This window comes from Protopterus annectens, chromosome 2.part0 (genome assembly GCF_019279795.1).
Source record: "Protopterus annectens isolate FY-2018-M chromosome 2.part0, PAN1.0, whole genome shotgun sequence".
Lineage (NCBI taxonomy): Eukaryota > Metazoa > Chordata > Ceratodontiformes > Protopteridae > Protopterus > Protopterus annectens.
This window is the reverse complement of record NC_056728.1, coordinates 748,574,387-748,598,618: the sequence shown is the minus strand read 5'-3', so window position 1 is coordinate 748,598,618 and position 24,232 is coordinate 748,574,387. Positions and strand designations below refer to the sequence as shown.

Below are 24,232 nucleotides of genomic sequence, written 5' to 3'. Positions count from 1 at the left end.
CAGTCTAATAGAGCAGTTGGAACATATCCATGTGGTAAATGCAACTATTGTGAATACATTGACAACACTGCTAGCTTTGAACATCCAGACCAGAACAGAGTGTTTCACTTTCAGGTGCAAGCCACATGTGACTGCCAACATATAGTTTATTTAGCTCATTGCCTTAAATGTAAAAAATTCCATGCAGGCAAAACAGACAGACCCTTCAAAGAAAGGATTCGAGAACATATTTACCATATCAGTAGGAAAAATAGTTAGTGCTTTGGCTAAGCACATTATTGGTACTAACTCTGAACACACCTTTAAGTTTATGGCCATAGGCAACATTTTTGACAACATTAGAGGGGGAGACATATGTAATATGACAGAGCAGTTAGAGGCCAGATGGATGATCAGACTTAGGGGAGATTCAGGGCATGTTTTAAATGAATATGTGCCAATTAAACCCAAGCTTAAATCCAGACCCTTGTTTAGATAGTTTTTTCCTCTTTCTAAATGCATCACTAATAAGCGCTTACTTATATATGTAATTTTTTATGTTTAGTTTTATATATACACTTTTACAAATATACAAATGTTATATTTAAATTTGCATTTAAAAGACTGTGTATTACATATGTGTAAGTGTTTATATATTTTCCATAATTGCCTTCTTTTGATAGCAGTGCATGCTTGCAAGCATTTTTTTCATTCAGTAGGGTAGTAAGCTCAAGTTACACCCTATTATGTTAATTGTTTGTATCTAATTTGTATCATGTGACTACTAGTGCCTGCTAGAGGTTGTATAAAAAGAAGCACATTTCAGTTGTATTTATTACCATCTGATGAAGCAGATTTTTCCTGCGAAAGCACTTATGTTTTAACATTAAATCTTCAATTGAAACTGGAAACTCCACAAAGGGGGAGCCACCATGGACCCTGGGAACTACCGCCCCATTAGCTTGACGAGCCTGGTCTGCAAGGCTATGTATGGAACGTATCATCATGGAACTTATAAACAATGACATCGGTAATCTCCAAACTCTGGACCCCACCCAGTTTGGGTTTGTAAAAGGTAGATCATGTTTCCTAAACCTGATAGACTTCTTTGAAGCGGTCATTAAAGCAGTAGATGAGGGTAAGGTGGTTCACACAGCCTATTTAGATCTTGCCAAGGCTTTTGACACCATCCCCCACTCTGGAATTATAGATAAACTCATTAAACTAGGTATAAACCCCTATGTCACAAGATGGGTTGCCAACTGGCTCACTGACAGAACCCACACTGTGAAAGTAGCAGACTCCAAATCCGACTTCAGACCAGTGATAAGTGGAGTACCACAGGGTTCAGTCCTGGGTCCTCTCCTGTTTGGTATCTACTTCTCAGAAGTACAGGCTAACACAGAAGGTCTTTGGCTAATGAAGTTCACAGATAACTGCAAACTTGGAGCCATAATTGAAACTCCTAACGATGTGGACATCCTACAAAAGGGCTTCACTGAGACAGATGCCTTGTGTCAAAGCCATGGCCTCGAGCTCAGTGCCAAAAAGTGCATTGTCATCCCTTTTGGTAAAAACTCTGTACCCATGAACTACCACATAGGCGGTAGTCTACTTAACACCGAAAGTGTGATGAGACCTAGGTGGACAGTAGTCTCTCCTTTGATCACATCGCCACAGTAGTCAGGAAATCCTTCTACGTGGCACACCTCATCACAAAAGGTTTCTCATCCAGGAAAAAAGAGGTTATTGTTCCCCCCTACTCGACACTCATTAGACCCATTATAGAGTACAAAGCCCGTTTGGTATGTACCTCACAAGACATCTACAACAACTAGAAAGGCCGCAGAAATACCTCACAAAGAGGATTACCAGCCTCAAACAGATGCCCTACACAGACAGTCTAAAAAAACTCCAGCTTTACTGTGTCGCATATCGCCTACTCAGAGGCGATCTCTGCCTAACATACAAAGCTATGTCAAACCCAGAGCTGTTGGACATGCTCCACTTAAAGAAATCCCAATCCCTCTGAGCTACACACTCTAGGAACCTAAACCTTGTCACCACAGTAAACAGAACATGCTGCAGAGATAGATGCCTGTCCCAGAGACTTCCCATACTCGGCAACAAACTACCTATCTATATCAAACAAAGCTGTTCATTAGCACTCTTCAAGAAGAATCTTGATGATTGGATGGGAGATAGGAAATTCACCTCTGGGATCACTTCTGTGGCTCTGCTCGACAGGGGAACAGGAGAATAATTTTCTTGGGTGGCGAAAGCCAGGGTACCTTTTTGGGTAGGCTTATATAGGCCCTAGTACCTACCTATGAAACCTTGGTCATATCTGCGTTCTTCTGTGGCCTTATCATTACCAGTTTTTTTTAGGATGGCAGAAAAAATTTGGGGTTTAAAATGTGCAAAGATTGTGGACATAAGATCCCGCTGTCAGATGCTCATGATTCTTGTGTTTATTGTTTAGGCCTGGCACATTTAAAGGTGTCGTGCGATATTTGTAAAGCTTTCAATCCGCGGGTCTTAACTGATAGGAAAAATAAGCTGACTTTGAAAGTTCTTCTGCCTATGACCTTTACTGAATCTTTATCTGGAGCTCAAACCTCCAAACCAGACAAAAAGGAGTCCAGAAAGTGTTTGTCAAACCCTTCCAGATCTGCCAGTCCATCTTCTGATCCAACCAAGGAGCCAGCCTGCAAAATTTAGAAACGGTCAGACATGATGACTAAATCCTTGGATCCATTTGTCTTGGATACCCAGTCTATTTCATCGGATCAGATACTTTCAGAGCTGAAAAAGCTCGCTCGGACCTGGTATGTGTCGTCTCTAGACCCTGTTCCCTCCCGGCTGCTATCGTCCTTTTTAGATTGATGCCACCATTCTAGGTCCCCTTCAGTGGTCTCTTCTTCTCGTTCTTCCTGGAGCCTGATGGAAGCAGATGTGAATAGAATGATGAGGAAGTTTCTGTCAGCACAGATGATTGTGGGAGTTCTCCCTGCTGCTACCCCTTTGGGTCTGGAGATCTTTTCCAGTACTGCTCCACCCATATTGGCACCTTCTCTGATCTGACCTTTGGCTTTGAAGCCCTTGGATCTAAGTTTTCTGGGACTGTCTGTATTGGATCCAAAGATTGTTGTGTCTTATGCTCCAATACCTTCTCATAGTCGACTGGCTCAGAGTGTGTCACAGCCAGATGACTCTCGGAGCTGCAGCATTGTTGTCTGGTCCAAGGTGTTAATCAACTCTGAAGTTGTCTGAGCCAATTTTGCCCCTCAGATCCTCGGCATTGGACATCTGAACTATGATCTTTGCCTTGGGTGGGCTGCCTTCGGGTCAGAGGGAGCTGACAGTCTGGAAGCATGTCTTCTCGGCTCCATCGGCTTACTTCTCTACCTTTGAGGTGGTGAAGAGAGTGTTCTCTGCTTCTAGAAGATGGATTATTCCACCCCCTTGGATCTTCCTTCTGAATCCCATATGTCTTTGTGACTTGTGCCTCTACACTGTACTCCACAGGTACAGCCTGCCCAAAGTCTCCAGTCTGCCCAGCAGGGTGTACTTATATCTTCTGATACTTCTCTGGAATATTCCACTGAAGAAGTCCTTAGGAAGAGAAAGTGCAAGAAGAGATACTTAGACTGTCCTCAAGAGTCAGTCACAGAAGATACCAATTTTGATGAGGGGAACCATCCCCAAGATCACCTGATGTTGTCTCCTTAGACATCATGGAGATCCACAAACAAAGGGTTAGTTGGTCTACTAATAACTATCCGCAAGAGTAATCTGTATTCCTGGAAGTGTTTGGGTCTGTCCCATTTAGCTCCTGGGTGACTCCACCTGCCAATGACCTCATGGATTTGATCTCTAGGCAGGAGTGGAAGGATCCCAGTGCTGTTAAAGCCAGTCTCCAAGAGACCAGACAGGATCCTGGCACCACTGAAATGAGGAGAATTTTGGAGCAAATGAGTATGAGTAGCTGCCATGTAAGTAGCAGTGGCCTCCAAAAAAGGAACTCATAGAACAAAGTTCATCTTTCTGTCCCCCCTAACAGGAAGTCCAAGGCTTTGGATGGATTTGGGAAGCGTGCATATGCCTCAGTGACCTTTGCACTCAGGTCACTGAATTATTTTGCACACTTCAACACACTTCAGAGGGACTTGATTAAAGACCTTCCTAAATCCCTTGCTGGGACCATTACTTCTGAGGCACAGAGCTCAATTGCCTCACAGTCGACTACCCTACAGTCTATCTCAAATTCTTCCATGAGGCTCATTTGTACCTCAAGGGTGGTGGGTTCTGGCATTTCCATTAGGAGACCTGCTTCGATGCACCTGTGTGATTTTGTGGAGCCCTTCAAGTCCTCCTCCATCACTGCTCCCTTTGACGGAACTTCTTTGTTTGGCCCTAAAGTTAGAGACACACACCAAGTGTGAGCAAGATAAGACCCTGTCTGCAGTGGGTGCACATTTTTTGATTCTTCAAGGAATCTTTTCTAGGAATCAACAAGGTGGTTGAAAAATGTGGTTCAGAAAGTCCTAGAGTCCTTTCCATGATCCATGTGGAGATAGTTCCCTCAGTGGTAGAGGGGGGGAGCTCTTAACAGAAGCCAGCTGGGCAGCAGAGGAGGCCCACAGAACTAGGGGTACAGAGATGATTTATCTGACCCTAACCAGGGCTTCTGAAAGGAGGCCCAGTTGTCTTCCTGTAGAAATAGTCTGGAATCATCTATCCCTTCACCAAAGAATCTGGCTAGACATTACAAAAGATACATGGGTGAAGAGGATCATTCCCAGAGGTTATATAATACCTCACCCCCCCTCTTCTACAGTAAACAAAATTTCTGATGCTCCACCCAGTCAGAGGAAAGCAGCAGCTCTAGAAATAAAAAAATGCTGCTAGAAAAGTTAGTCATCCAAGAGGTCCCCCGAGAGCAAAAAGAGTCTAGAACTTACTCAAGATTCTTTTTATTGCCAAAGAAAACGGGGGACATTAGACCACTTTTGGATCTCAGCAGTCAGACAAATAAGTTCAGTATACAACTTCAGGATGGTCACAGTTCAGTCCATATTGCCTTCCCTGCACCAGGATGACTGGATGTGCTCAGTAGATCTTCAGGATGCGTACTATCACATAAAAATGAAAAGACAATCCAGAAGATACCTACGCTTCCGGCTGGGAGACAGTCATTACCAATTAGAGTTCTGCCCTTTGGCCTCACCACAGCCCCCAGGGTGTTCATTAAATGCATAGCAGTAGTAGCAGCTCACTTGAGACTTCAGGGATTTCAGGTGTTTCTGTTCTTGCACGACTGGCTCATGACCACTTGAGCGGGAATCTTCTGATAAAAGCACGAGAGTATGTACTCCAGCTTTGCTCTGATTCCATCTAGGGATACCATCAATCACAACAAATCTTGGCTAGAACCATCTCGGATATTGGAGTTCATAAGGGCCTTTTTCAATACAGTATTAGTGACAGCTGTTTCACTGTTGCAGTCATTACATTTGGGTAATCTGCTGGCAGGTTGCCCTCAGTCGGCCTGATTAACAAAGTCTTGGGTCCCGCATCTGTTGCTGTCCCTTCTTCCATGACATCAGGTCGTCTGAGGTGTAAAACATGCAGCCGACACCATTACATCAGTCTTTCTTGCCGCGCAGTGCCCAAAGCAGAAGCAGTTCGCAAGTGCCAGTCAACCCGACTCCTGAAATATTCGTTTTCGAGTTTCAGAACCAAAGTCTTCAACTTAAAGCTAAGTACCCCATTGGGGAAACTTTTTCTTGCTCCTTACCGATGTCAGTAAAAGTTAATAATTGTATTACTTGTGGGAAGCAAATACCTCATAAGGATTTTCATTTGTACTGTATTCCCTGCCTAGGCCCTGACCACGACATACCTTGCTGTCGGTTTTGTGCTTTATTTAATCACGCTATCCATCGTCAGTACATTTTTGCTTCAAAATATTTCAGTTCTCAGTTTAATTATCCAGAAATGACGTTGGTTGGCCATCCGACTACCGGAATTCCTAAAAAATGCAAAGAAAAAGACAGAGACAGGCCATTGAGGTCCAAAACTGTCAACGACGCTTCTCCTAAGCTAGCCACCAGTTTGCTGGTACTCTGAGGTGCTTTCCTGATACCTGCTACTTCTGATTCACAGGCCTCTACTGAGACCCATTCGGAGTCCAGTATGCTGCGAGATGCTTCACATATGGAACCCACGGATGTCTCTACCTTGGATGGGTCCTGAGCCGCTGAGCAGGCACCAGCTTCTGAGGGTGTATTCAGGCCTACAGAATTGCATATTAAACCGACTCCAACTTCAGTGCTAAGGCCTAAATCTTGATCTATGTCTAAAAAAACGATGCCCAGGCCACATGTTCAGGCCCCTATGCCTAAAAAACAAATGATCAAAATGGCTGAAGATTTAATTACTTTAATCAGGGGTAGTCAATGATCTAGATTTGTCCATACCTACTTATGAGGACTCTGATGCAGAGGATTCCATTCCCTCTGCTTCTCCGCCTGAGGATTTCTCTTTTGGGGAAACTTTACATACCTTAAGGGAGCATTTCCACTGGGAAAGTCAGGATTTCTCTGAATCCAAAAAGAGGCTTAGGGATTTCCTCCTCCTTCTTCAGCATAAGCCTTTGGCTATGCCTCCTGTACTAGATATTGTTGATGTGTTTTCGAAATCCAGTATGGCCCCTGATTCCTTGCCTTCAGCCCCTAGCAAACCAGACAGGTACTACAGGGTTCCTGAGTCCCACAAATTCCTTTTCAAAAATCCTGTTGCGGATCCTGAAACCATTTCCCAGGGGCCCAAGGGCATTAAGGCTTCTTCTGTTAAAAATCCTTCCCCTTCTGATAAGAGACTCCAGGGTGCTGGATAGATGGGGTAAAAAGGTTTATACTTCTGCAACCTTAGCAATCGGGGCTTTAAACTGTCAATTCCATATGCTGAAATATCAACAGCATATCATGGGATTGCTTAAACAGAAAATTATGTTGAGACTGTATGGAGAATAAAGATTTGCAGGATTTATTGCATTCAGCTGAACAGGTTGGCAAACGTACTTTTCAATGTGGTTTTGATTCTTTAGAGGCCTCTTGTAGGGCTGCTGTTACTGGATCTGTGCTTAGACGGCATGCTTGGCTTAAGGAGCAATCTCTGCCTGATCATGTTAAAGCAAAACATTTGGATGCTCCTTTACAGCAGGATTGCTTATTTGGCAAGAAGGCTGAAGAAGTTCTAAAAAAGATGGAAGATAAAGCTAAATCTATGCAAACTGTGAAAGATTTCTTATAAGTGCAACCACCTAGCTTTAGTAGGCGTTGGACTACTAAGAACTGGTCCTTTCCAGCTCCTTCCAGAGCCACTACGGCCAAACCCAGACATTCCAAAAACCACCAGATTTCAGTCCCAAGGGACATTCAGAACTAAGCAATGGTGGGATGCTTCCACTTCCAAATCTGGAAACAACAAGGCACCACCCTATGGTAAACAGTCTCAATTACTTCCCTTTGAAATTACCAAGCACTTAACTCCTAACCGCCCCTTTGGGGGGAAAACTGGCTCTTCATTCAAGAAACTGGCAACTTATAGCCCAGGACAAATGGGTTTTAAATATAGTGTCCCAGGGATACAGATTTCATTTCCATGTGCTGCCAACTCCAAACAGGTGGCCAGACCTGCCCCCAAATCAGTGGGCAGAGGCTCAGAAACAAGTACGTTCCCTCCTAAACATGGGGGCTATTCAACTAGTACCAGAAGAGGAAAAGGAACAAGGTTTCTATTCCAGACTTTTCCTGGTACCCAGAAAAGACAAATCATGGCATCCAGTTTTGGACCGGTCTACTCTAAACACCTTTCTGGACATTCCAAAATTCAAGATGCTGACTCTTCACCAGTTACTTCCTATGCTAGGCAAGGATGCCTGGTTGGCAACTCTCGACTTAAAAGAGGCTTACCTGCATATCCCAATCAGGGAATCTTGCAGAAGATTCCTACGCTTCAAAGAAGGCTGCATGCATTATCAGTTCTCTGCACTGCCCTTTGGCTTGTCTACTGCACCCAGGGTATTCACAAAGTGCCTGGCTCCAGTAATTGCATTTTGCAGGCAAAGAAATATTCAAATATATCCATACCTGGGCACATTCCTACCCCCTCTGCAGACTAGCCATGGTGTTGTGGAACATGGCCTTGAGCTACCAAGTACAACTACAAGCTCAATTCCTGCCAGGAAAGTAGAATGTTCTGGCAGATGAACTAAGCTGAAATCTCATGGACTCTCATGAATGGAAACTGGAACCAATGATTTTCAACATGTTGACACGCAAATGGGGGAGCCCAGACATAGATCTTTTTGCCTCACCCCAGAACTACTACCAGTTGGACAAGTTTTGCACAAGAGCTCATCACAAAAAAGCCTGGAAAGTGGATGCTGTGTCCTTCAGCTGGAAAAACCTATCAGTCTATGCCTTTCCCCCTCTGCCTTTGCTCTCCAAAGTTCTACTAAAAGTCAAACAGGACAAACCAAAAATGATTTTGATTGCTCCAGACTGGCCTCGCCAATACTGGTACCCACTCCTGCACAGTGTGTCACACATTTCTCCATGGCACCTGCCTCAGACACCTTCCTTACTGTCTCAGCATGAGAACCAAATTCTGGACCCTCAGCTCCAAACATTGAATCTTGCAGCCTGGCTAATCACTTAAATTCACCCTCAGCATCCCTCAGCAAACCTGTGATAGATGTCATTTTGGAGGCGAGAAGACCTAGTACTAGACAATCATGCTGACAAGTGGAAAAGATTCTGTGCCTGGACTCAATCTTAAAGGATGAGCACAGCAGTGCCCGATTTACCTCAGATTTTGCAATACTTAACTGAGATGCTTCACAAGGGCCTGTCTTTTTCTTCCATAAAAATCCTTGCCTCAGCCATTTCAGCTCATTACAACACAGACCCCCCCCCCATCCTCTTGTAAAGCAGTATCTCAGAGGGGCCAAAGACTTGAGACCACCCAGGAGAGCTCCAACCCCTGCCTGGGACCTTAACTTTGTATTGGAGAAACTCACTCTACCTCTTTTCGAGCCAGCTGCAACTGCAGACTTAAAATTTCTTTACTGGAAAACAGCATTCCTTTTAGCAATCACTTCAGCTAGAAGGATATCTGAGTTACAGGCCCTTATGGCAGTGGAACCTTTCATCATCTTTCATGCGGACAGGGTGCCACTCAGGACCGAGCCATCATTCATGCCCAAGGTGGTATCCAGTGTGGCTCTTAATCAGTCCATTCATTTGCCAACTTTCTTTCCCAATCCACAGATCAAGGGAGAGCGGATTCTGCATTCATTGGATGTACGCAGACAACTTAGATTCTACTTGGACAGGACTAAATCTTGAAGAAAATCTGAACAATTGCTGGTAGCATTTGCTGCAGGGGCAGAGGGGAAGGCTATTTCAAAGCAAACCATTTCTAAATGGATAAGCCATTGTATTCATTTCTGTTATAAGCACCATGGAAAACCTATTCCCCAGGGGATCAGATCTCATTCAACCAGGGCTGCATCTACTTCAGCAGCCTTTCTCAGAGGTGTTCCTACCAGGGATATTCTAGAAGCTGCTACCTGGAGTTCAGTTCATACTTTCACCAAGCATTATCACTTACCAATTTTCTCTAAATCCAGAGCTTGCTTTGCCACTGCTGTTTTGCAGGGCCTTATAGCTGGTCCTAATGCTGTATAAATCCATTCTCCCAACCTTAGCTTTGGGAATCTACCCAAATGTAATGACTGCAACAGTGAAACACGATGAACATAGTACAGTTGTGTACACTTACCATAAATGTAGATGTTTGATGTGTATTCACTGTTACAGTCCTGGTTACCCTCCCTCCAGCCCCGTTTTTCTTTTACTATACCTCTTCTTTCTTTTACTATGCTTAAAAGCCTTTTTGGTGTATTTGCTTTTGTTTGGAGGTATATTTTTGTGTTTCTAATTTTATATATATATATATATATATATTTTTTTTTTTTTTGCACTCCCCATTTGGGGCGGAACGTGACATCTGGGGCAAGAAAAACTGATGTAATGGTGTCAGCTGCATGTTTTATACCTCTGACGTCATGGAAGAAGGGACAGCAACCGACGCAGGACCCAAGACTTTGTTAATCAGGCCGACTGAGGACAACCTGCCAGCAGATTACCCAAATGTAATGACTGCAACAGTGAATACACTCGAACATCTACATTTATGGTAAGTGTACACAACTGTACTTTTCCTTACCAGGGGTACAGACTGTTCAGTTTCAAGTCAAACAGATAATTCAAAAATTTTCTCTATCAGCTCAATTGATTCTACAAGCTTTGGGGTCAATGTCCACTGTGATAGTTCTGGTTCCATTAGCAAGCTACCATATGAGAATTCTTCAGTAGACCCTAGCAATGCAGTGGTCCATTGTGCACCAACCTATGTCTACCCAGATCTGTATAACGCAATCATGCAAAAAGTACCTCTTGTGGTGGATTTGCTCAGATCAGATATTACAAGTCCATGCCTTCATTCTTCCTCAGCTGAAAGCCATAGTGACCACAGACTCTTCCCAAATTTGGGGGGGTCTTCTTGGGACAGCATAAGGCACCTGGTCCCCTGAAGAGGCCAACACACATATCAATGTTCTGGAAATGAGACCAGTACTCTTAGCATTGCAGGCTTTTCAAGACTCTCTCCCTTCTGAGACTATTGTTACTCAGAATGACAATATGTTGCTGTGTGGCAATGGGCAATCTCATCTATTTGATTTCTGATAGCAATGCAGATTCTGGGGAAATCCAGCATAAAGCAGACAAGTTGAGCAGGTCCATTTTATTGCCTCATGAGTGGTTTCTCAACATGAAACTTGCAGAAACGATATTCTGCCAGTGGGGCCAACCTTGTTGTGACCTTTGTGCATCCCTCCCTTAACAACAAGTGCAGGAGGTTCATTGCTCTGTTCCCCCTATCAGGGGAATCACAGAGAGATGCTCTCTTCCATGATTGACCCCCCAGTCTCCTTTATACTTACCCCCTGACTCCTTTGATTTTCAGGTTTCTCCAGAAAGCATCTCGACTGAAGAGTACAGTCATACTCATTGCACCTTATTGCTCCTCTTCTTATCTGGTTCTCCTTTCTTTGGCCTCATCTGGTTTTCCCACCATGGATTCTGGATCCACTTCCAGACCTTCTGTCTCATCTGGCTGGCATGATTCGCCCTGACATTCCAGGCCTAAAGTTGACCCGCATGATTTCTTCACTTCCATTAATAGTCAGACAACCAAGGCTCTCCTTCTCTGTATGTTGCATTCTTTTGTCTTCTTGTAAAGCTTCCACTAGGAAAATTTACAGAAGTAAATGGAAAAGATTTGCCTTTTGGGCAAAACAAAGAGGCATTGATAGTTTTTCAGCACCAGTACCTAAAATTCTTGAGTTTTTGGCTAGAATTTTCAGTAAAGGTGCTAGTTCCTCGACTGTTAAAGTTTTAACTAGCTGCCATTTCTGATATCCACGTAGGAGTAAATAGTTCCTCCTTAGCTTCTTCAAAACTTTGTGAAGCCTTTATAAAGGGGGTCTTAGACCCACTTTTAAAGATTCATCTCCACTATGGGGTTTGAATTTGGTTTTGCAAGCTTTAATTCAGTCTCCATTTGAACCATCAGCAAAGTGTGAACTAACATTTTTAACGTGGAAAACTATCTTTTTAGTAGCGATAACCTCTACTCCAAGAGTCTCTGAACTTTCAGTTCTTATCTTCTAAGCCTCCTAATTTAATTTTCTCTAAAGAATAGGATAGCATTAGAAAACAACCCATACTTTCTTCCTGAGGTGGTATCAGAATCCAACATCAATCTACTAATCTTCGAGTTTTCTTTCCAAATTTCACGCACAAAGGTGAATACGTGTTACATTTGTTGGATGTTCACAGATGGTCACATTTCTTTTTGCATAGAACAAAAAATTTCAGAAAAACAGGTCAATTATTTGTTTCCTTTTCAGAACTGAAATTGGGCAAACCAGTTACCAGAGTAACTTTAGCCAAATGGTTAACTGACTACATTTCCTTTGTCTATAATATATTGATTTTGTCTTTGTCAAAACCTTTAAGAACCCATTCAGCCAGGTCCATGGCAACTTCATCAGTATTTTTATCCAGGTCTTCCATGGATGATATCTGTGCGGCTGCAACTTGGGCTAATCCTCATACCTTTATTGCTCATTACAAATTGGATCTGGTCTCAAGAGGAGAAGAGCAGCCTTTGGCTCAACAGTGCTCAGGAATTTCCTTCCTTAGAGTCCTCCCAGTATTCCGGTAGCTGGGGACTCTGTCCCAATTATTGAGGAATGAATGAAAATTGACAACATCAGATAAAGAAGTTATGTACTCACCATAACGTTCCGTCTGTGTTGTTCATTTTCATTTTTCCTTTAATCCCCTCCCTCCAAACCAGTACCATTTGGTTTGTGACTTCTGGAAGAATGAAAAGATGATAAAGGAGCCACTGTTCCTGCCTTTGAACTCCAGGCATTGTTTTCTCATGTTAGTATTGTTTCTTTTTTTCTTTGAAGCTATAAGGCTAGCAAACAAGATCTGAGGTATGGTAGGGAACTAGAGCATTATGGGTAAGGGAGGAGCTCAAGAGATTCCAGTATCCGTGAGCCATTAGGAAAGAGGCAACTGATTCTGTTAAGTGAGTATGTAATTTAGTTGGCAGTGTCTTCTTAATGAGTGTTTACTGAGGGAGTTGTTTGGATGAAGCAGCCAGGACTGAGTGACTGATTAATTAGTGACCATAAGAGTATATTCCTGCATCAGTTTTATAAAGTTAAATGCATTTGTTGTTTGGACAATAGACCACGATTATCAGGTGCATTGCTCTGTTATCGTCAAAATATTTCAACAAAGAGGTTATGGCTTACAAGTTATTGTGAAGGCTGAAAAACAAGCTGATTTGAAAGATACGTCTGAACTTCATTCTTATGACGTACAGAGCTGATGGAAATTGTATTTTACATTTCATTACAACATGTAGAAACAGTACTTTCAAATGTTAAACTTTAATACACAAATATTGGGGCATTTTACAAGTAGACAAGGGAATAGTTCCCATCCATGCTAATGTTACTTCTATATCATTCTCAGATGATTTAAACCTCTGTATTAATTTAACCTTGTACTACTGTTCTCAACCACTAAACATGTAAATATGCTTTGCATCCTTCTCCAAGCTGCTGTTTAACTTTTGTTTAGTTTTTGCTATTTTGTATGTAATATTTGCTGAGTTTGTTTCTGTTTCCACTATGTATTGTACATCATATTATGAAGCTTGTACTATGTATTATTGGAGCTTTTCTCCCCGGGCCTCCACTGAAAATGGGCTCTTTCAGCCCAGTGGACCTCCCCGGTCATCAAACTGGAAATGAATAAATAAGTAAATAGTTGTTATAATCCCCAGTAGATGCAGATTTACATATAGCTGGAGGAGATTTTACAATGTTTAAGTGGTTTCAAGAAAAGTACTGATTCCGTATGTTTGAAACACCAAAACACGTTGAAGGGCAATTCACCTTGAAGGTAGTGTACTTTATGAAAGTACATTATCATAAATAACCAGTTACATGTATTGATACATGTAAGATTTTCAATACTGAGCAGTTGTTCAGCTACATTTTTAGAAATCTATTAACAGTGGTTTGAGCAAAATGATAACCAGTTAAAAAGAAATTTGGTAAGATGTGGATTAATAAATGTATGAATTGTACTTATTGTACATATATAGCAGAGGGCTATATTTTGTCTTTCTACACAAATAGCATACAGGTTTAATAATTATTTCACCTACAATGTTAAATGTGTTTTTATGCAGCAGTTTGCTCATTGTGTAAAAGATTATATGTTGAAAATATGAAGAGGAGACTCAGAGACAGAATACATAAGCAGTACTGTGCTGTAAACATTTTGTGTATGTACTGATAAGAATTTTGCTTTTTCTGTGTTGGACACCGCTAACAAAGTTTTTATGAGGGACAGTTGAGAGGATGCATTAGAATTTAAATAAATAGGACATTACCAAAAAATCGTTCTCATCTGTAGAAACCTGGCTCAAAGAATCAAACCTCCTATACAACGCCAAGAAAATTGTCAATGCTTTTCATCTCAAAAAGTTGCCAAAATCAAGTGCATTTTTTAATATAAAGTCAGCAAATAATACTGTCATTGAAACTGAAAATCATAGTGAACTTCTAGGAATTATAATAGATGACAGTCTCAAATATGACCGACGTATAATACAAGCCATTAAATCTACTCACCAGAAACTAGACTCTATTTATAGGACCAACAGATTTCTTACAGATACTGCAAGAAAAACTCTAGCCACCACCTTATTACCAACTGTCACCACTCCTACCCAACAAACTTTATATTCTTTGCCACTCGTCTCCCTCATAGTACCCACCACTCTCATAGCTTAAAGCAATTAAACTGGCTTGAACTACACAACTACCTAACATATGCACAACTGTCTACAGCACACAAACTCATTCATCATCCAGAAAAATGCCCTGCACTACAAAACTTATTACTGACCTACCCATCCAGTAAGGGACCTCCACTCTGGTAACGAATTCTTATTACTTACAAATAAGTCAAACAATGTTGCAGGAGACTCACTGTACTTCCAATATGTTGCTAAACTCTGGAATACTATCCTCACACAAATAAAGCTCTCTGACAAATTCACTAGTCACTGCTTAAATAACATCTTAACCAGTCCTCATCCTGCACATGCTCATCTCAGGGTTGAGAGTTTTTGTTCACCGTATGATACTCTCCAAATACTCTCCTTAAACAGAGTACTCTGAACCTCTCACTGAAATGACAGAATACTTTTTATACATTAATGCTGCCTCTGTAATGCACTGAGTGGTACGTGGGCTTTCTCTTTAATAACTTCCACCTCTGTAAAATCTTAGAATGTGTAAGGAACTTGGTGTAATGCAATGTAACCAAATTTAGTTTTTTTCCACAGGTCTCCGGTGAAAATGGGTATTACCCTGTTGGACTTTCCCTCTAAACAAAGACAAATAAATAAATAATTATAGTTGCAAATTAAGTTACAAGCCAGCATACTTCCAGGATTTGAATGGAATTGTGAATTATAAGGCAGCATTGAAAAAGAAAGGGAGTTTTAGGATTTAAGCCTGATTTATGAAGTTTGTATTTTTAGGAGGCCATATGTTTCTACTGAATGTGAGTTTATAGCACTTAAAATAGCAGTGTTGAGTATGGTTTGTTTAATTTGTCTTGTGATATTTTTCATTGTTAGACTTCAGACAAGTGGTATGTCAGTCTGAGGAAGCCTTCAGTACAAGATGAAAGAACTCACTATGTGTATATGTAATTGTTTTCTAAGTAAAGCATGTTTATATCCTCAATTTGAGCGCCATTTCATTGTTTAACTCTGAATTTGTCAAGTAGTTTTATTGTTGCTCAGGTGTTTTGATGTTAAAGGGTTTGGGATTGTTTTCAGTGTAGATAGGATTAAGCATGATTATGTGTATACCTGTGGGTAGCAAGAACTGCTTAATGCCAGTGGATCATTGCTCTAGATGCTGTATTTCCCCAGGACTCACTGAATGTCTATGCTGTAAGGAACTAGTGCGGCAATTGTTTCATCAGGTTTGTTGTATTTACAATTGATACAAATGTCCAGAAGATGGCAGTGTCACATATGTTTGCTGTTATATGACATTACAATTATAATATTTTTTTTGATGAATTCTTGATGTTTCGTGTTACTTGATGCCTGATAAATATTTTACTAATAATACAAGATCTGCTTTAGCTGTGTTACAAAATGCTTTAATTTCATTGTATGTGATTTCCATTGGGGTTCACCAAAGATAAATTACATATGAGCTTTATTGTGCTTAATGCAGTTAACATCACTTCTATAAGGCTGCATTTTAAAATATTAAACTACTGCACATGATGATTTTCTTGCTATAATCAATAAATACAGTTTTTACTACTATATTGTTAGATGCATATGATGAAGATAGCTTAGTACTTTGAAAGTGGTTTATTTTTTGACCATGATAAAATAATTGTCTTTGGATTAAGTAACTTTTCATTCAGATCATAAGTATGGCTGATTATTTCATTTTCTGGTGGGTTGACATTTAGTGGTATTAATATAAAGCTCTTAAACAATTTGCAAATAACTGTTGTAGTCAAGTTACCTTACACACAGTTTTAGTGGTTTTGCTTACATATCCCTGCCCTTAATTATTCTGATACTGGGGTTGCTATTGCCACTAAAAAGGCCATTGGAACTCTTACAAAGTGTCTTTTACTTTATCTCTGCAGTTGCTCAAACAGGATTTTAAAAGACTGTCTTTTGGTGACCTGAAGTTCATCCTCAGATGACCACATTTCAAAATGCAGTGTGCTTTTTGTCATCATCCACATCTAACTGCATCATTGTTGTTTTAAACCAAGATCTCTTGATGTCTTTTTCTCATTGTTTTACTTATTTTTTTCCACCTTTGCCACTTTAAATGGTGTATTAACTGAACAGATGTGGAGTGTTACTATAGACTGATTTTTATCAGGGAACTCTGATCCAAGACAAAATATGATAGGGTTTGAAATTTGTGAACTGTGTATCATGACAGGATGGAAGCTGTTTTGATTCTGTTTCTGAAAAAAATATTAATGTTATCTTTTATTTTTTAAGATTTCTGCAGAAAAACTAAATGAACTTCTAGAAGACTTTTACTGGTCTGTGAAGAAGACCGATGGGTCTGACTTTCTAGCTACCTCCCTTCATGCAATTCGTCGGGGACTGGATCGGATTCTAAAGAATGCTGGTGTAGGATTCTCCATAACAAGCAGCACCTTCAACTCCTCCACCCTGAAACTCAAAGATAAGCTGAGGATGCTTAACAAAGCAGGAATGTCAGGTGCACGCTCACGTAACATCATCTACTTCTCCCTCAGTGATGAAGAAGAGATGTGGAGGTCTGGGTGTTTAGGCGATGATAATCCTGTAGCCCTCCTGTCAACAGTGGTTAAGTACAACAGCCAGTATTTTAACATGAGGACCTTACAGGAGCATGCAGATTTAATGTATGGTGACATAGAACTGCTTAAAGATGCCCAGAACAGACCCTTTTTTGCCAGAACGGACGCTGTGAAACGAGGAAACAGGATATGCAGTAATAAAGTATGCTATGGTCAAATATTTCATGAGCACTCCAAAGGACACAAACGTTGCCCATATTGCCTTCTCTACAAATATATGTATTCTCACAGGCCTCCTTCTCAGATGTTTGCAGTGTCCCCTTTCTACTTAACCGCTAGGAAGGAGATCAGTGGAATGGAAGTTGTTTGGTATGAAGAACAGAGAATGGGACTGAGGTCATTGAGGGGAGTGGTTCCAAAGCTGGCTAAGAAGGTTAGGCTTGAGCACTGTGACAATTTTACTTTTGTCTCCTTTACTCAAGCATCTCGAAAATTTATTCCTTCAAACAGCAGTCAGTGAAGGTGGATACTGTGTATCTTGCACATGTTTGTATATGGCATGGACCTTCATTAGCTAAATATTGACAATCACAGTGTGAGAAAAGGGTACAGGCTTGCTAATAATTTGCTTATTTTAAAGCTGCTACTACTACTACTGGCAAGTTAGAAAGTAATTTTTTTTAGTATAGAGTCACAATGTTGTTACACTGGTCTTTCTCAGAAATTACTACACGTGATAGCCTGTTAGAAGAGGAATAGGTAGGGAATTAAATAGTGCCTTTATGTAGAGTTCTAATTAACATTAATTTAAGACACATGTACAAACCTAGTGTAGTTCTTGTATAGAAGAGTGGAAAATGTATATTGTAAGAATCTAACAACTATGCTGTAGTTAATACTGTTCATCAGAATCTGGTGGTAGCCCTCTGAAAGTATAACAGATGAGTGACTTGAGCCACTCGTAGCTTGACACCCAGGGCTTACCTTCTGTGTTGCTCTGTGGTATGTAAAAATGTGCAGTTTGGAGTAATTGTGCATGGCACTATATAAATCCATGAAGCTGCGAAAAGGCAACTTTTATTGTTTTCTTGGTGGCCTTCTCAGCTTTGCAGACACTTTCAACTGCATACAGATTTATGTTATAGATGCTTCCATAAAATACCAGTGATACAGATAGAGATAATAAAATGTATAACCAAATGAATCTTGTCTTGAAATTGTTTTGATGAAACGGTGCGAGATTTCAAATGACTGTTGCATGTTAGCAAGCTCCTGCTCCCTAGATACATTTAAAGTGCCCCAAGGAAGAGTTACACCCTGTGTACTCTAAAGTCATGATGGGGAAAGCAGGTTACTTTCACCCGACCCAGAGGGTAAGGTTGATGGTATGGCAGATAAACTCAGCCTAATCAGAATAGCTCCCTGTGTTACGTATGTAAATTAATATGTTTTAAACAGGGACTTTGAGGTTGAGTTAGTGTTGTTAGCCATAAGCCAGTAACTAAAACTGTAGAATTTAATACATATTGGTGCTAAATAGAGATAACAGACTGCAGCAGTAGAGAGCTGTAGTGATTTAAGCGAATAGTGAAAAGGCATTACTTATATTTTGTTATTTACCTTGTCTCACCTAGTACTGTATTTTGGATCCTATTAATTACAAATAAGAAACAAGTTAGGAATCCTCAGATTAAATGTCCAAAAGCATGTAATACATGGTAGCTAAACAGTCACTTTGTAATTGTTACCTTTTGGGACTTGCATTTGTTTCTAATTTCCATTATTTTAGAAATGTTTTTTATGTGTGCTTTTGTTTTTATGATTTTATCTTATAATTTATAAAATAATGTATTCTGAAGTAGTTTTAAAACTGTAACTTAAACAAGTGAACTGTGATGCCTAATTTAACATGACAATAGTGCTAGAAAATTTTATTTAGCCTGTAATGAAAAAGACTGGAGCCGCTGGCTAATGTATTATGATTGCTAGACACTGTAAAGCAAAATAAATTGACTTGGAGGTGGAGGTTGTCAAAAATGTAAAAGCATGCTGATATAAGAATAATAGCGTTATCAGATCCCCAAATGATATTATGTCAGTCATGGTTTTATGTACTGTGGCAGTTTTTTTGTAATTGTTTTCTGATGTACTCATGGGTGCATGAGTGTGTCTGGGTGTGGTGGAGGAATAAGTACATTTTTTTCACTATTTCAATATTATAATATAAAATACTAAACCTATAGCTTTATTTGGCCCTCTCGAAAAGTGTTATATGTTATGCACTCGTAAAGTGTGATGTCATACCTGTACCATACCAGAAAAAGACCGTTTTGTAGAGTAGCTAACACACTCTGGGATGTGCTATCATACTCTTGACATGCATAATTTGAATGATTTGAAAACATTTGTCCTGTGGCCTCCTAACTTACTTTTGTAGGCTCTGATTGTCTCTCATGTTTTTCCTTCCATTTTGAATAGTAAATATTGGAGCCTGTTTTGTGTACACTTTTGTCTGCAATAACTTGCTCACCTTTATAAATAATACAGGGATGCTGTGGTCTGTTGGTGTTTAATATTTCATTTCTTCTTGAACACAAACATGTAATTTTCTGAGTGATCAGAGAGAGAAATAAACAAAAGTGTCTGTCTGCCTTTTATTTCCGAGGATAAAATTGCACAACATTTTATCACTTTGCTGCTTTTCTGCCTCATCACTGCAGCAGCCCTCATCCTTTGATTATAAGAACAAGAGTCACTTTGTGTTGTAAATGCCAGGACTTCCATATTCATGTCACAAGGTTGATTTCTAGATCTACATATTAATCTGGCCTACTGATGCAGATGCAGGGTGTCTATGAAGTAGATTTGGAAGTGAGTTTTTGACAGAAGAGGTCAGCTGGAGAGAGGAGATTTAATGTGGCTGATCACCTATTCTTTCCTGGGGGAAGATAAGGTCGCTAGCACTTGCCCACAAAGAATGTGGTAGAGACTTGCTAAAGGACTATGGTGACAGCTCTACAAGCATGTGTTAGGATGCATGGCAGGGTGAGAGTGGTATGTTTGACCAGGAACCAGCAGTATGTCCACTACCTCCATTTCAAGGTTTATCTAAGCATAGGGACAGTGATTGGTTGTCTGTATAGTGCATTGGCTGATTAAGATCTGTGCCTCACAGATCGCGTCCCTATTAATTATTTGAACGTTTTAAAGTTTGAATGTCATACGGTCGACACCATATGATCGAAAGTTTGAAGGTGAAAAGCAATGGCTCCATACAGCGCAGAATGGGAAAATTGCCCTTTTCTGCACTGAAGTGGAATCTCGTAGTTGGTATATTTAAGTAGGGGGGTGTGGGGGGTGCAGGGGGGCTTGCTCCCCCCTACTCAGAGCGTTGAGGTAAGTTTTTTTTTTTAAATTTTTTATTATATTTTCAATGTTTCAAACTTCGCTCATATGTTGTCGAACATATGAGGTTCAAAGTTTTGAAACTTTGAATAAATAATATAGACCCTCATAGATCCAGGGTTTGGAGTTTGATCCTAATTTGTAGTCACTGTGTGGAATTTGCATGTTCTCCCCTTGTCTGCATGAGTACTCAGGTACTTGGGTTTCCTTCCACATTCCAAAATGTACTGATTGATTGGCTACTCCAAAGTGTCTTTTTACACACACACACACACACACACACACACACGTATTTGCTGTGGACCTCAGTCATGGCTGTAAAAGGTCCATTATGACCAGTTCCCTTTTTCTGTTTACAGATGAGTAAATTAAAAGTTAAATGATTTTTTTTCACGTTTCAGTTATACCCAGTCCTTTTGCACCATGCTTGGCCCATATGTTTATAGAGTAACCTTAAAAGTCAGGCCTTCAGGGAACCTGTTCACCCTCCTAATGTAGCCTTATACTGGGGTGGTTGGGAAGGCCTTTTTCAGGAAAAATTGTGAAATTATTGTAGTCCAATCTCGCCTACATTCTTACCCGTGGGTTCGGAGCCGAACTTCGGCTCCGACTCGGCCACACTCTAGTTCAAAGTCTTTCAGTTGGCTGGGCTAAGAGGTATCCCATGCTGCACTGCTCCCTTTCCCCAGATCTCGTTTGCCGCTCGTAAAGCTCAGACATGCTCTCGCTCTTGTCTGCGGCTAAGTATAACTTTTGTCTTCTTGACAAAATTTTTGATCCAAAAACTATTTTCTTAGCTAGGTGTGTGTGTTGTTGCTTTGTGGAAGCTGTTTTGTGCGGCCTTTTGTGGCCTTTGTCTGCTTTATGTCTGGTATCCAGTCAGCTATCTCCCAATGGGCTAGGCCCATTTTAGTTAGAGGACCTAGTCCTCCCTTGGTTATCTGTTTTCCCTTCTGTGCTCGTTTTTGTTTTAGGTACCTATCCCCTCCAGGCTAGGGCTGTTTAAGTTAGAGGACCTAGTCCTTCCCCTTGTTTTTTCCTGTCAGGCCAGTTTGAGTTAGAGGTCCTTGTGTGGTTGTTTATTAGTCTAGTTCCCGCTCTTGTTGCTGGTGTCAGTTTTACTGTTGTGTTGTGTTAGTATCCTGCCGACCATGTATAAGGATACAAAAAACATAAGCCTTCGGGCTTTAAGAAATGTAGTAAATGTGGGTACAAGATATCGATTATTGATGGGCACTCTGTGTGTTTATTATTTGGGGGCTATACACCTTCAGGAGTCTTGTGTGTTCTGTCACACATTCAGCCCTCGTGTTTTTTAAGAAAAGAAGAACAAACTAATTCTGAAGGGACTACTGAAACCCTCCTTCGAGGAAGATTTGGAGAGGTCCTCTAGTCCGAAGTCCTTTCCCTCTAAAAGAAACAAAACATCCAAAGCAAAAAAAAGATCTCTGGCTCCGTCTGTTATCGGTGCCTCCGGAGAAAGTTACTAAGTCTACTGTGGCATCCTCGGCTCCACTGTCTTCGGTGCTGAAGGAAGCTTGTGAACCAACAGAACTTACATCGGCTCCCAGTCTCTCTCAGCCGGTGTCGGAGATACTAGTTCGGAGCCAGTCTCCAATTTTTAGACCGGTTTCTCCTCCTCACAGGTCTCCTTCAGAGAGGAGGTCTAGATCTCCTACCTTGTCCTCTAGGACACTCCCTGATGTGGATAAGGATAGAGTGGTGCAGAGACTGCTCCAATCACCGGTGCTGGCTAAATTGCTTTGGGCTCCAGCCCAGTTGGCTCCGGAGCCCACCACCCATCCACCGTCGATAGATCCTCCGAGCAAACCTCAACCTTCGGAGCCAGAGTGGTTGGTGCCATCTGATGCTTCTAGGTCGGCTCCGATAGCCCATCCTGGGTTATCCACTCCGATCTCAGCTCCAACCCCATCTGCTCCATCCACGGGGTCCAGGACTCATGGTTCTTCGGTCAGACCCAAGGGGGAGATCTCGGGACACTCTTCGGCTCCTAGCCTCCCTCTCTGTGCTTTGGCTCAGGTGAGCCTGACTCTTGCTTCGGCTTCGGACCTTGCCCCTTCTGCTCTGAGGTCTTCCATGGTTGGTCGATCTTCGGAGACAGGGGGGGACCAGCTTTCGAAGTCATGCGGAGTGTGCTGGCCAGGTCCTCAGCTGCATCATACAGCACTGACACTCTACCTGCTCCAGCTCCGGTATCAGTCTCTGATCCCCCCCTGGACAGCGGAGACCCAAAGCCTCAGGATACCTCCATGAGTGGTCCCCAAATTTCTGAGGGCCCCCCCAGAGATTTTGCCTGAGGAGCAACCCAGAAAAAGAATGTGCAAGAGGAAGCACATCGACTCCCAGGAAGAGTCTCTCACGTCGGACACCGACCTTGAGGAATCAGAGGGGGTTCCCCAAGTCGTCCTCTGAGGATATCTCTTTCTCTGATATCCTAGAGATTTTAAAACAGAGGCGACTGGTCCTCTAAACCCCCCTCCGAGGAGGAGTTGGTGTTCCTGAAGGCCTTTGGGGCTCAGCCCTCCGCCTCCTGGGTCTCTCCACCCTTCGAACTCCTGGATCTAGTTTGTCAAAGAGTGTGGGAAATCCCTGACACTGTGGAACCAGTCCCCAGGAGACCCAACAAATTTCTGTCCACCCCCTGTGACAAAGAGTTTGTCACGAAGAGCATTCCAGTAGATGCCGTGGTGGTGGCAGCAGTCACCAAGAAGGAACTGGCTGAGACTTCATCTACCGTCCATCCCCCTAACAAGGAGTCTAGGACCATGGACCGGTATGGGAAGCGTATGTTGTCTTTAGCGGCCTTTACACTGTGGTAGCTAAATTACTTGTCACATTTTACATGGCTCCAAAGAGATCTCCTGAAAGAGCTGGGAGATGCTCTGCAGGGTAACGTTTCTGACGCAGTGGCTCAGAAAGTCAAAGCTCAGATGTCTACCCTAAATTTTGTTGCTAACTCCTCCATGAGGCTGATCTCTTAAGCAGCTGAAGGAGCGAGTAGGGCAGCGAGTTCCAGAGTTTCTCTCAGGAGACACTCCTGGATGCACCTCTGTAATTTCATGGAGACCTTCAAGTCTGCATTCACCAACGCCCCGTTTGATGGTTCCTCGTTGTTCGGAACCAAGGTGAAAGACACACTCACTAGGTGAGAGCAAGAGGGAAAAACTCGGTCTGCCGTGGGAGTCAATTTTTCCATGTCTTGTATACCTTATCCCAAGGTCCAGAAGAGTGGGAAAATGTGGTTCAAGAAATCGCAGCAGTTTTTTCATGATGCAGAAAGTGATTTTCCCCCTCCAGAGATAGGGGAGGGGGTCATAACTCAAGTAGACACCGCCCTAGAGGCAGAGGAGGCCCACGTAACCAGGGAGACCGTGATTCCTTTCATGGTTCTCCCCACCAGCGCTCCTGATGGGAGGCCCGACTGCACATTTCCGGAGCCACTCGGGGATTGCATTTCACTATACCCAGAAGCCTGGCAAGACATCACCCAGGACCAGTGGGTATTAAAAATAATTTCCGGAGGGTATCGCATTCCCTTCTCTTCTCCCCCCACCGATCAAAAGAATCCCAGATGTTCCACCCAATCAAAGGTATTCCGCAGCTTTAGAGGTTATAAAGCTGCTAGAAAAAGGAGCCATCTAGCATGTCCCCTCAGACCAGATCAGATTAGGGACTTACTCCAGATTCTTTTTGGTGCCGAAAAGAACAGGGGACCTGAGACCTATCTTGGATCTCAGCCACTTGAACCTCCA

At 41.8% G+C, this 24,232-nt stretch overlaps 1 protein-coding gene across 1 annotated transcript in view; it reads left to right on the top strand.

Annotated features, from left to right (window-relative positions):
* The window catches only part of LOC122792778 (uncharacterized protein KIAA1958-like), a 183,820-nt gene extending 164,109 nt beyond the window's left edge, over positions 1 to 19,711 (top strand). The window contains exon 3 of the mRNA XM_044060348.1: positions 16,768 to 19,711. Coding sequence (XP_043916283.1) covers positions 16,768 to 17,574 — 807 coding nt within the window. The 3' untranslated portion in view covers positions 17,575 to 19,711. The remainder of the gene's footprint in view (positions 1 to 16,767) is intronic.
* Positions 19,712 to 24,232: the final 4,521 nt, after the last annotated feature.